General features: G+C 33.4%; 2 protein-coding genes across 2 annotated transcripts in view; one reads left to right on the top strand and one right to left on the bottom strand.

Annotated features, from left to right (window-relative positions):
- Window positions 1–665: 665 nt before the first annotated feature.
- LOC105224878 (uncharacterized) overlaps window positions 666–12,309 on the bottom strand; it is a 51,753-nt gene continuing 40,109 nt past the window's right edge. Inside the window, exons 2-4 of the mRNA XM_011203105.4 lie at window positions 2,625–2,781; window positions 2,435–2,556; window positions 666–2,371 (exon numbers count right to left, since the gene is read on the bottom strand). Of these exons, the coding sequence (XP_011201407.2) occupies window positions 1,346–2,371; window positions 2,435–2,556; window positions 2,625–2,781 (1,305 nt within the window). The 3' untranslated portion in view covers window positions 666–1,345. The remainder of the gene's footprint in view (window positions 2,372–2,434; window positions 2,557–2,624; window positions 2,782–12,309) is intronic.
- On the top strand, window positions 3,952–5,618 carry LOC105224877 (uncharacterized). Its single transcript, XM_011203104.4, has 2 exons — window positions 3,952–4,962; window positions 5,025–5,618. Exons 1-2 carry the CDS (start codon window positions 4,402–4,404, stop codon window positions 5,571–5,573), a joined length of 1,110 nt encoding a protein of 369 aa, XP_011201406.2. The 5' UTR covers window positions 3,952–4,401; the 3' UTR covers window positions 5,574–5,618.

The raw sequence follows: 12,309 nt of genomic DNA, 5'->3' as shown, positions 1-12,309 counted from the left end.
TAAAATAAATAAATAGAAATTAAAAAAATATTAAGAGTTTTCAATAATTTTTGTTTTTTTAATTAAAATTTTTGTTTTTTTTTTAATTTGAATAATATTGAAATATAAAATCAAAATTTGAGTAAAATTATAGAAAAATTTAAGTAGAAGATATGAAATAAAAATGAAACAAAAAATATAATCGAAAAAATTCAAATTTAATATTAACACAAAAAGTAATCGAAAAACTTTAATTTTATTTTTAAATGTGATTAAAATATTAAAAAAAAATACTTATTTAAAAATAAAAAATAATCGATCAATTTTATGTACTTATATTTTAAATTTGTTTTTTTTAGCCGAAAAATTTTATTTTTTTTTTTAATTTGATTTGTTTTTTGTAAATATTTGAAATAAAATTAAAAAAAGAAATAAAAAAAAAATAAAATAAAAATGAAAAGAAATTAAGATTTTTAAATTATTTTTTATTTTAAATTTTTTTTTAATATTTGAAATAAAATAAAAAAATTAAATACAAATTTATAAAATTTAATAATAATAAAAAATATTATTAATTATGTGAAAACTACAGCTACGAAAAGAAAGCTAATATAAATTACTTTAACTACTTTTTTGCAGTTTTATTGCACTTATTTCTAAAAGCTATTATTAATTACATTTTTTTATTATTTTTTTAATGCGTTTTTTAATTATCATAATTTATTATTATTTTTTAAATAATATTAAATATGTTAGTCGCTTGTTGTTTATATAATTAATTTTTTTTGTTTATATGGCAAGATTAATACATGAATGTGATTTCGTTAAACTAACTGTAGCTCGTTCGTTCGACGTCATTTTACGCAGCAACGAGTACTCAGCTCAAAGCCGTTACGATTCGTTACACTTAAATTATATAAATTAATTAATTTATAATTTTCATTAAATTATATAAGTATGTATAATATATCAAACTAACACAGACACATACGCATAATTTCACACATAAACACATACGATGTATATATTGTAGTATATATGCGCGAACTCGCTGAAAATACAAACAATGCCAGGCAGGGTATAGCGAACTGCAAGCAAAAACACGAACGAGTATGTAACGCTGACTTGTGCTCGGCAGTTTCGATTTCAAATACTTGTAATTCTATTTTATATTTATGAGTTTGCTAAAACATTACACCATTATCCACTCTTTGGCTAGTTACTCGCTGCTTTGGATCGGTATGTTCTTGAGTTATTTGGTGAGACAGTTATCAGCCGCACTTAAAAATGTTGGATTTGCGAGCTCCTCTTATATTTGACATTGTTTATATTTCGTTTACGCCTACTTCTCCTGCCCATCGGCGCATCAGACAACGGCATCGTAAGGTGCCGCACCCAGACCCACATAACGATTGTTGTTTCTATGCACGAAACCGCTTCCCGGCGAGGCATTATAGTAGACCACACGGCGTATACCGAATGGATCCACATAGCCGTAACTGCCGGCACGCTTCTCATTCGCAAATTGCTCTTCTTCGTGGTATTGGTGTGGCAGGAAATAACGGAAACCGTTAGCTGTCACACCGACACCGTCATACGGCACGGCGTGGCCACTTAAACTATTCGCAGCTGGCGGCCGCTGTCGCCGATGTGTCGTCGGCGCCAATGGTGGCAGTAAACCGTCTTCAAGCTGATTGATCTCTAAGGCATTTGTTGTGGCAGCATTTGTATGCGTGGCTGGTGTGGACGAACGCTGGTAGTAGTAACCATTGGTGTTAGGCGCGCTCTCACCACCTGTAGCGGCACCAAACGGTGAAGGGGAAGGTGTGGAGTAACCCGCAGCTTCCACAGCCGCGATCGGCGCTGGTGTTGTGTCGTAGACAGCAATTGGACGCAGACGTTGGCGTGTGCCGCCTCTGCCGAGCAACGGTGGTTGCATATCAAGTGCGGGCAAGGGTAGCGCTCCACTAATACTGCCCTCACGTAGACCTTGCGCTACTTCTTGTTGAAGATCTGTCAGCGAATTGCTGGCGGGTGTGTCGTACGGCGCGACTATCGGTTTCTGTATGCGTTCGCGTTGACGCTGCAGTAGGCGTGGCACCTCGTCGGGGTAGTGATCGAAACCCAGCTTGCCTTGGGGTTGTATATTCGCCGCTTCAGCTGGTGAAAGATAGTTTAATTTGCCATCGTAAGCTTCTGAGGCTGGATCGTGTGGCACGATGGGTTCGCTAATGATGGGCGGCAACGGTGTTGTGGTTGTTGTATACGCAACAGCTACTTGTTTTGCTGTGTCCACAATATTAACACTACTCGTTTGTCCTCGCAGTCCATTGCGGCCATTAACCAGCACGCCATTCTGCGCTGGCACCGACTTCGTCGATTTGATGGCATCCTGCGGGAGAAAATAATATTTGTTTATGAATTTTTATTTAAGTATGGTTTCTCTAAATATTACGTCAATAGCTCGGTTATAGCCCACAAATACGGTCTTCGACTTCAGTATGCGATAACCATCTTTATCGGCAATATAGTCCTTTTGGCGTAGAAATCCAGCTGCGTCTATCCAAGCTTCAGTGCCTGAAAACGTAAACGGTTTTTAGAGTTGCGAATACATGGAAAATGATTTAAAAGAGGCAAGCACTTACCCACAACGGTACCGTCTTGCAGACGCCTTTCCTTACGAAACTGTCCATTATCCGTTTGAAAGCGAAAATAACGCTCCGGTCCTTCATCTGTCTGTATGTGATATTGTCCATCACCTGGTGAACCCCACGAGCCCTCTACTACCGCAAGCAGTGAAACCTGCAAATCAAAATTGAAATATTTTATTTCCATGTAAAAGTCATTATAGAACTGGATAATATTTAGTTCCAACAGTATTACAAATTTAAAGCAATGATTCAAATTTTAGAAATGAGATACACAGTTTTCGAAAAATTTAAACAAAAGTATTATATTCGAGCTTTTTATTTTCCGAAATACACTAGATATTAGAAAGATACTAGACGTCTTTTCGTATAATTACCATGTTCTTGGATACTGTTACAATTGGTGGACTAGTTATCGGACTAGTTATACCATGCCAGCTTATCCGGTTTAAAAACATGAATGATGTTTTTTGTGATTTTTTCGACATTTAAGAATTCGTATCACTTCGTATTTGTAACTTACTCACGAAGACCGTAGAGAAGCGATTCAGAACCGTTCGCAGCAACTCGGTTTGACATATAGAACGATCTTAAATTGAAAGCGTACAGCTTCACAAGTGACTCCAGTTCCAAGAAGGACCCATGTTTTCGAGCAAAATTTTGTTTAGCAAAGAGACCAATTTCTGGCTCAAAGAGTATGTAAATAAGCAAAATTTCTGCATTTGGGACGAAGAGCAACCATAAGAGATTCAAAAGCTGTCATCTCATCCAGAAAAACACATCGAAGTGGAATCATCGGTCCATATAATAAATAAACCATTAAATTTGAAGTTTCTGTGTGTTTTCTGTAAAAAAAAAAGTTGGGAACCTCGTATGGATCACCCGTTATGTATAGCGTACTTCAGAAATGGTTTTCTGGCAGAGTTCATTACACCCAGTCAAACTCACATGGTTAAATAATTCCATGAAAATCTTCTCGAAACAACCTGACATCATTTTCATTCATCTAATATTGATGGGTTTTTAAATGAAGCACACATTTTGAAAGATGAAATCCATAGACATATTCCAACGGGATACTTTTCAGAATCCGAGAAGTACTTGGTGTAAGTTTATTAGAATATTATTATCATTAGTTCAATTCCAAAAAGAATGTAAAATTCATCGCAAAATGGCATTTTAAAAACCCTGTTGAACTCGAAAAGGGATCTCTATAGGATTAAACACCTTATAACTATAGGTAGAAAATATGGAAACCAAATATTATGGAATTAATTTATAAATCAGTAGGAGATCAGATGCTTCCACTTTCGAAGCTTTTTGCGAATCCAAATCAGTCTCTCCACAAAAGTTCAAGAAAGCTTTTAAGTCAAATATATAGCATATGATACAGATGGATGGTTTGAGGGTCTGAAAAAACTCTTTCTTCTAGTCAAATCAGCAATATTATTTGTTTTGAAAAAAGATTTTCATTGTTTCAATAAACAAAAAAAAGCTTTCGTACAGAGCTTTATATTCCATATACTCGTAATATGCAATAGACTGTCTCACAAATACCCCACCAAGGCCTATCACGCCTAACGACAGTAAACAAACCCACATTCGATTACTCAAACATTGCTAAGTAACGAATGTTTACTACATTTAAGCAAACCTAAACAAACTTCGAGAATCAGCAAAACGAAAACGACAGCAATTTAATTTTTAGAAATATTTACAAAAACAAACACATATTTTGAAAATTTCTCAAAAAAAAGGCAAATAAAAAGCCAAAATGCCCTCTTTGGCAACGGCATCCATCAGTTCATTTAAGTTAGCACGTTTTAGTCGCCCGCTGCGGTTCAACGATCCCATTGTACGGGAACAGCCCGAGTGCTATTCCATACGACCATCACTGATCGACTATATACGCGAAGACCTACAGGAGTTATCGCGACGTCTCTTCTATCAACGCATCTACATATTGGCGAAGAACAAATTGGATGCGGAGCCACCGCAGCTACAAAGTCGACCGACGCCGCCAACACTACCACATGGCGGTTCGTACCGAGGGGGTAGGCGCTCTTTGACCTCGGTGTCATCGGCACGACGAGAAACACTCGATTTTAAGATAATCCTACAAATGGAATTGCAACACATATTGTTGCGCGATGCTGAAAATAGTATTTCGGGTGATAGACCCACCGGAATATTTCTGTACATGGGCGATTATACGTTGTTGATGTTCGAGTGCGTTGAAGATATTGTCGGCTCCTTTTGTACGCAATTGAGCGCGATCGCCGATAAATACTTTTTGGCAAATAAAGTCTTTCTCACCGAAGATCGCACCGGGGAGGTAAGTGAAACGCTAATAAAGCAGTTTGTTGCACTTATTATAGTAGCGTTCTCTTTTTGCAGACTTATTTTCAAAATTTTCATTATCGTCGTGCCGTACCGATTAACATCAATGAGAAGTTTCCACCGAACACCGTCACCGACATTGAGCTAATGAGTCAACAGCACTTGACGATTAAGGATAAATTGTTTGAGCTGTGTGCGACACTGTCGCAAGAGATACAGCGGGGCCAAGATAATACGGTACACAGTACAATAAGCTCTGGTAAGGGCACGTTCAGCTTGTGGCGACCGAGTTTTGATTTCGGTGAAGATCTAGCGCCTGCCATATTCAATAAACTTTTACCTGAAGTACAGCGTATCGAACTGGTGCTGAATTGTAATCGTTTTTACTGCAATGTGCAGCGGCGCGCTTTAATGTACAACCGTATACCAAACGAGTTAGACGATAAACTCCATTCTTGGCCCATACCATATAATTACACTCCGATCGGCGTTTTCTGGCACTCGCCGTACGATGTTAATTTAACATTCTCCGATTATGGCAAGAAGGAAGAGCAGGTCGAAGAGAAGGGCTCTGGTTCGGATGAGGAGGGTGAAAAGATCGCCTAGCGTAGTTGTTATAATAAGTTTTGGGAGTGAATTTAAGAGAAATAACAGAAATAAATATGCTAAAAACCCTAAATTGATTTCTTTAATGAATGGTTACTTAATAAGTTAATAAATTAGAATGAAAATTTATAAGAAGAAAAGTTTCTCCCGGCATCAGTCTCGGCCCTAACTTTTGACAGACATCAACAAATATTTCTTTTAATAAAGATCCTTCCATAATGTTTGGACATTGTTAAATCTCGGGTCATGCCAATATTTATTTCTAATAAAAAAAAGTCTCATAAAATCCATAAACTGTTTGGAGTCGATCAAAATTTGTAGCAGGCTCCATTTTTTGAATAACATCGAGGCACCTCAAATGGGAAGATGTGGATATCTCTCTAATGCAGTATAGAGTTTTTAATCAGAAACTTGGTGAAAGATGACATGATATCCAATTTTTGAGAGGATATTAGAAATGGAAGTTATCCTGCCAATGCGGGCGCATTTTTTATCGGAGAAGTCACTGGAAATGGCGTCGCAATGCCAGAGTTTAAAATATTTTTACCATGTAACCCCATAATGACTTTACCAGATTTGCAAACTTTTTCTTACCACATTATTGTCAACGTTGGTTCGAAACTGTGCTAAGCAAGGCTGCCGAAAATGCAAAGTCATATCCCTTATGGTTAGCTTTCGCGACATAAGAGTAAATGTTATCAAAATCTGTCTGATTAAATTAAACTGAGAACTTAAATCGAATTTATTTCCACGGGTTTATACATTTTTTTTATTCACAAATGAATAGATTTTGATTTTGCAATAGTGAGACTACTATCTGAAAAAATTGTCAGGAAATTGTAGTCTTGTCTAAAAAAGTTTTTCATTCGAACATTCGATTCCGAGTGTTCCGTTTGTATGGAAGCCACATGCTATAGAATGGTTATAGATAGACACAGATATGTATTATATTTACTTAACATAGTCTACAAAATTTTCTTCTGAGTATTAAAACTACGTGGCAAATCCAATTTACATATTTTGTTCAGGGTATACAAAATAACTTAAGGTGAGACTGAAAAGACACCCCACCTATTAGAAAAAACGTTTGTTTACTACATATAATTCCATAACTTTACCTAAAACACTGTCCATTATCATAAATATAGTTGCATAACACCTCTTAGTTAGGAAAATTTATTATACAGCTCTTACCTAAGCAGTTTCTTAGCTTCCTACCACTTATTTACTACTATTATTATTTTTTGAGCGCATGCGGCAGTTATCAGCCACAATATTTATTTTATTACTTATTTTATATATCACAAGCTGATAAATTTGTTATTCTCAATCGATTGCTTAACTATCGCCATATAAAGTGCGACATTCGATTCTGGTTCGCCTACTGTGAGTGAAAAATTTATTGCTGACTATCTGCCCACAGCTGGTCGGCATGTAAGCCATTAAGATACTTTTAATCAACAACGAACATGACAACCAAGTGCCTACTCGTATTTCTTCAGTAGTTTTGAGCTGTATATTTAATGGTTGGATTTTTGAAGTCATTTATTTTTATTATTTATTTAATTTTTGTTTTACATTTTATTAAATTTTTTTTTCGAATATAGTAAATTTATCAAAGAAATATGTAATATATATTTTTAAGTAATTATTTTATTTATTTTTTTTAATACTTAAAAAATTATTTTACTTTAAAATCTGTTTCAAATTAATGTTGAATATAAAAATTACAATATTTTTTGTAATTTTTTATTTTATTTTATATATTTTTTAATTAACTAATGTTTTTAAAATTTAAAAAATATATTGTTTTTATTTATACCCATACCTAAAAGAAAAATATTTTATTTTTTTGCCGTTTTTTTTTCATATATTAAAAATTTCTTTTAATACTATTAAAAAAATATATAATTTGTTTTGATTTCTTTTTAAAATATTTTTTGGTTTGCAATTTTTGATTTCATTTTTATTTTTCTTTAATTAACTAATGTTCTTAGTATTAGAAAAATATTTTGTTTTTATCTAATTTGCGAACAGACATACATACATATGTACATATACTTAAAAAAATTATCATTTGCAGCTTTCTTATTTTTCATATATTTTAAAATTGTTTTTTTTTTTTTAATATTAATAAAAAAAATGTAAATTTTGCTTTTATTGATTTTTTAAATATTTTTTTTGTAATTTTTGTTTTTTTTTATTAACGTATATTTTTAATACTAAAAACTATATTTTTTTTTTTGATTTTCATATATTTAAAAAATATTATTTTTTTGTTATTATATTAAAAAATATATGTATGTATACAATTTTTTTTATTTTTCAAAGTTTTTGATTTTAATTTTTGTTATAATATACATACATATTTTTTTGTCGATTTAATTGTTTTTATTAGTTGCAATTTTTTATTTTATTTTTTATAGTTTAAATTTATTTTTTTAAGCAATATATTTTTTTATATTTTAAAAGACATATCGTTCAAAAAAAAAAGACCGTTTTTCGCAAAAAAAAATACATACATATGTATGTATTTCGCGAGTCGCATGCTTTGTACTATTTGGTTGACCATGGCTGTACATACATATAATTAATTTAATTTTTTTTGTTTTTTATTTCTTAAATATTTTAAATAATGAATGTGTTTTGTTATTTTTGAAATATTACATTTTTTTGTTGATATAAAAAAAATATATGCTGTTTTGATCTATTTTTCAATTGTATATAATTAAATTTCAAATATTTTAGTTATAGCGATTTTTTCATTTTATTTTTTATTTAATTTTTTTAATAACTTTTTTTCGATTAAAGTGCATATTTTTATTTTCTATTATTATTTAATATTTTTTTTTAATTAATTTTTTTTTGCAATTTTGTATTTATTTTTTTCATTTTTAATACTAGAAATAATAAATCTTAATTGTCTTTAAAATAATATCAATACCTAAGAGCAAGATTTCCTATCACTTCAGATCTGAAGATACGTTACGCTCACACAAAACCAACTCCAATTGTCAGTTCAATGCCAAATCGCTTATACGCCGTGTGTAACGCGTTAATTCAAGATGTGCAGATCGAATTTCAAACAAAAAAAAAATTTATTTACTAATGTGCTCATTCAGCCATTCGCCATTCACTCAGCGGGCAAGCGGCACTCATGTGCTCATTCACTTAACCAGTTAACGGTATAATTTAGCGTTCAAATGCCCATTCATTCACAAAGAAGTAACAATTTCGTTGCTGCTGTTGTTGTCGTTGTATATATTTCTTTTATTTTCAATATTTAATTGCCATAAAAGTATGTAATTGCTTTTTGAACGCTCGATGGCTGTTGTGACGTCACCAAGTGGACAGACAGCTATGGAAGATGCGACCAGCAGACCAACATACATACACACATATACTGACAGGGTCGAGATCAACGATTTTGTTACGGCCAACAGCCGAAAATGTAAACAAATAAAAACCGGCAGACGAAAAGCCGAAATCACAACCAAAAAAGGTGACAACAACAAACAAACAAGAAGATGAGCGTAAAGAAGTGCCGCAAATGTGCGATGAGCAACACAACGGAAGAGTCAGCGATGTGTTGAAATGAAGTGTGGAGAGCGAGGCAGAGGCGTCGGTAGCCGTTTGTGAATGTAAACAAAAAACTTTGCAGACTTTATGACTTTGCACAGCGAGTTGTGGTTTTTTATGTGTTTGTTGTTGTTTTTATATGTATTTTTTGTTGTTTTCTGTTGTATTTTTTGTTGCTTTTGATATTTATTTGTTGTTGTTTTTTGGTCAACAATTGTGGTTCGGGTATGGCGCCAACGGCAGCAGGAAAAAAGTAACAATGCGCACGAGTCCAACCAGTTGTTGCGCTTCTGCGGTTGCCGATTGTTGTTTTTGTTTGTCTAATTTTATTTAATATTTTCTCTATTTTTCCCACTTCCAATTGTAATCATTTCCGTTTGTTATGAAGATCAGCGATTGCGATTCCGATTGCATGTTGCAGTCGTGTAACAACAACAACAACTGTGATAATAAACGAGTTGAGCGCAGCGCGAAATTACGCAAGAGCTGGGTTGTGGAATATTGATGGGTTGGAGACACTGTGAAAAATGGAAAAAGGGAGAGAAAAATGGCAGCAGCAGCATTGAAAGTGACAGTGACAGTGACAGTGGATTTTGGCGAGTCCGCGATTAACAGTGCTCATAATAATATGAAGTGATTTTTCGGCGTAATATGTTAGTATTGCATATTTATATATATTTTTTTTTGTTTTTGATTTTCTGGGTGTCGTTGATTATCAGCTTTGGAATTTTTAATTATTACTCAAAATGTCTGAATATGAAACCAAAACGAAATGATTTGAATTAAGTAAACCAGACACGATCGACCTCGATTTATTTAGCTCAAATGTCGACTCTAAAATTGTATAGTGCTTGGAAAACGTTGTGTGCGCACCAGAGAGACAGCCGAAGATCTCAACATCTTTTATGGATTGACTCAACCATTTTGACTATTATTTTAGATATGGAGCGTGTCAATGCTAATTTCGTACCAAAAGACCTGAATCTTTTTCAAAACCATTGCCAAAGGGGAGGTCGAAAAAGCGATGCTTGACAATGTGGTAGAGAACTCAACATCAAACGCTTCATTACTCGCTTTGTATGTTGGTATATGAACAATCCAATTCGATGAAGCCTCTGAAGGCCCAACCGAGACTTTAAACAAATTTAAAGAAAATTAGAATAAGCGCTAACGTACTTGTGTGGCTCGAAAGGCTATTTTGAAACCAAATTAAATAAAGATTTTTAAACACGCCGTCTTGTTTAAACCAAGAGATCACGAGATTCAATTTCAGACATCAAATAGTCGGTTATCATGGCGCGAGAACGGTCACCATTGACGGTTACGTTCTTACCGACATCATTTTTGAAAAAATATGGATCGATGATTCTACCGGTTCACAAACCACATCAAGTTGTTCTTTCTGAATAAAATATCACCTCTTGAATATCTTCAGGTTATTCTTTGTTCCAAATGTGGTAATTTGCTTGGTATGTAACCATTGAGCCAGAAATGGGCCTCATCGTTGAACAAAATTTGGCTAGAAAACGTTCTTGGATTTTTCAAGAGCCTATAGAGCGAAGGAGCTTACTTGTGAAGGTTGAGCGGCTTCAATTCTTGCACAAGCTGTATTTTTTACGCTTTCATTCTAAGATCTCGACGTAAAAATTTAATTTTCTTAATAAAGTTGAACGATTTGTAAACGTTGTTCAGGCGTAAGCCCAGTAAAAACTATCAGACGTTAAACAATCAGAATATTAGTTCCTTTTTCTTAAAGATGATTATACGAACAATGGAGACGGGAGAAAGATGTATGTCTTTTAACGATCAGGATCACGGAAAGCAACCTAAAATTTTTTAATTTCTTAATTAAAACTATGGCCGAGCTCAACACTCACTGTCAACACTGACTACTTGATACTATTTAAAATAGCTTGTAACTTTTAATTACCACTTAGGTGAAATTTGAAGTGCCATATGTTATTCACATCCAATATCTCAGCTCCTAAGGCAATGACCTTTAGATATGCATTAAAACAGTTTAAAACCCCAATAAATTGTATCATTTCAACTGATTTTATTTGATTTCACTTCTCTACTTGTGATGACAAGTTTTCTTGCATAAACAGATGCAACATTATAATCACGAGACTTACAAGTTGAGTTCGTTGCATGCCACGCCAAGTGAAAATGTTGTGCATATTTATATGTCTCATTTATCATGCCACCTGACATCGACCGCTAAAGGTAATGGAAACTTGAAAAAATTACCAATTAACAGTTAAATTATTACGAATGTGGCATATAGAGTGCAATTACCGTTAAACACAAAATAAATAAATATAATTAACGGATGTGGAAATTGTATTTTTATATATTTACTGGTTTGGGCTTGTTAACTAATGTCGTATATTTATATATATTATGTGCTATATGTAGATATATAAATTCATGGGAATATTCAAATCTAACATAGCTAGTTATACCTTTTTTTATGGAAAGTTATCACACAAAACTTTAGTATGTATAAAATAAAGAATTGAAAACTAGGTTAATGCTTAATTTTTTCCAATTATAGTTATGTCTGCAGTTACATGCAGTCATGGTCCTCAAATTGGTTTCACCTCGAAGTAGAAAGTGATAATAATTCTTTCAAACTTATCTGTCCAACAAAGTCAGCTCCGAATCTGATGGCGCTAGTCATTAAAGCTAAAAGTGTATACTGTTATTATACTCGTATTATCTTTCAGAATTTATAATAATGCTTCGAATGTCAGGACTGATATTCGAGTTTCATACTACCTCATCGATAACCGTTAATGACTGCAACAGATAATGACTGTCAAAAGTGATATGCAAGAAAGCCAAGAAAGCCAGGTTTCTAGTTCTACGCTTGAAAATATATGATCGTGTTTCACCCGAACTGAGAAGCAATCGACATTATCACATATATTAAAATAAATTTTTATTATCGCCTTCAAAATGGGCTCCCTTTGACCCCATAAAATCTTGCTAATAAAGGGTGATTTTTTAAGAGCTTGATAACTTTTTTTAAAAAAAAAAACGCATAAAATTTGCAAAATCTCATCGGTTTCTTTATTTGAAACGTTAGATTGGTTCATGACATTTACTTTTTGAAGATAATTTCATTTAAATGTTGACCGCGGCTGCGTCTTAG

This window comes from Bactrocera dorsalis, chromosome 5, assembly GCF_023373825.1.
Source record: "Bactrocera dorsalis isolate Fly_Bdor chromosome 5, ASM2337382v1, whole genome shotgun sequence".
Lineage (NCBI taxonomy): Eukaryota > Metazoa > Arthropoda > Insecta > Diptera > Tephritidae > Bactrocera > Bactrocera dorsalis.
The sequence above is the reverse complement of the archived record's forward strand: the minus strand, read 5'-3'. Positions and strand labels throughout refer to the sequence as shown.

Bases quoted from the DNA above. Each gene is read 5' to 3' on its own strand.
- LOC105224877 (XM_011203104.4), top strand. From the start codon at position 4,402: ATGCCCTCTTTGGCAACGGCATCCATCAGTTCATTTAAGTTAGCACGT. The intron at 4,963-5,024 runs GTAAGTGAAACG...CTCTTTTTGCAG, and splicing joins CCGAAGATCGCACCGGGGAG to ACTTATTTTCAAAATTTTCA.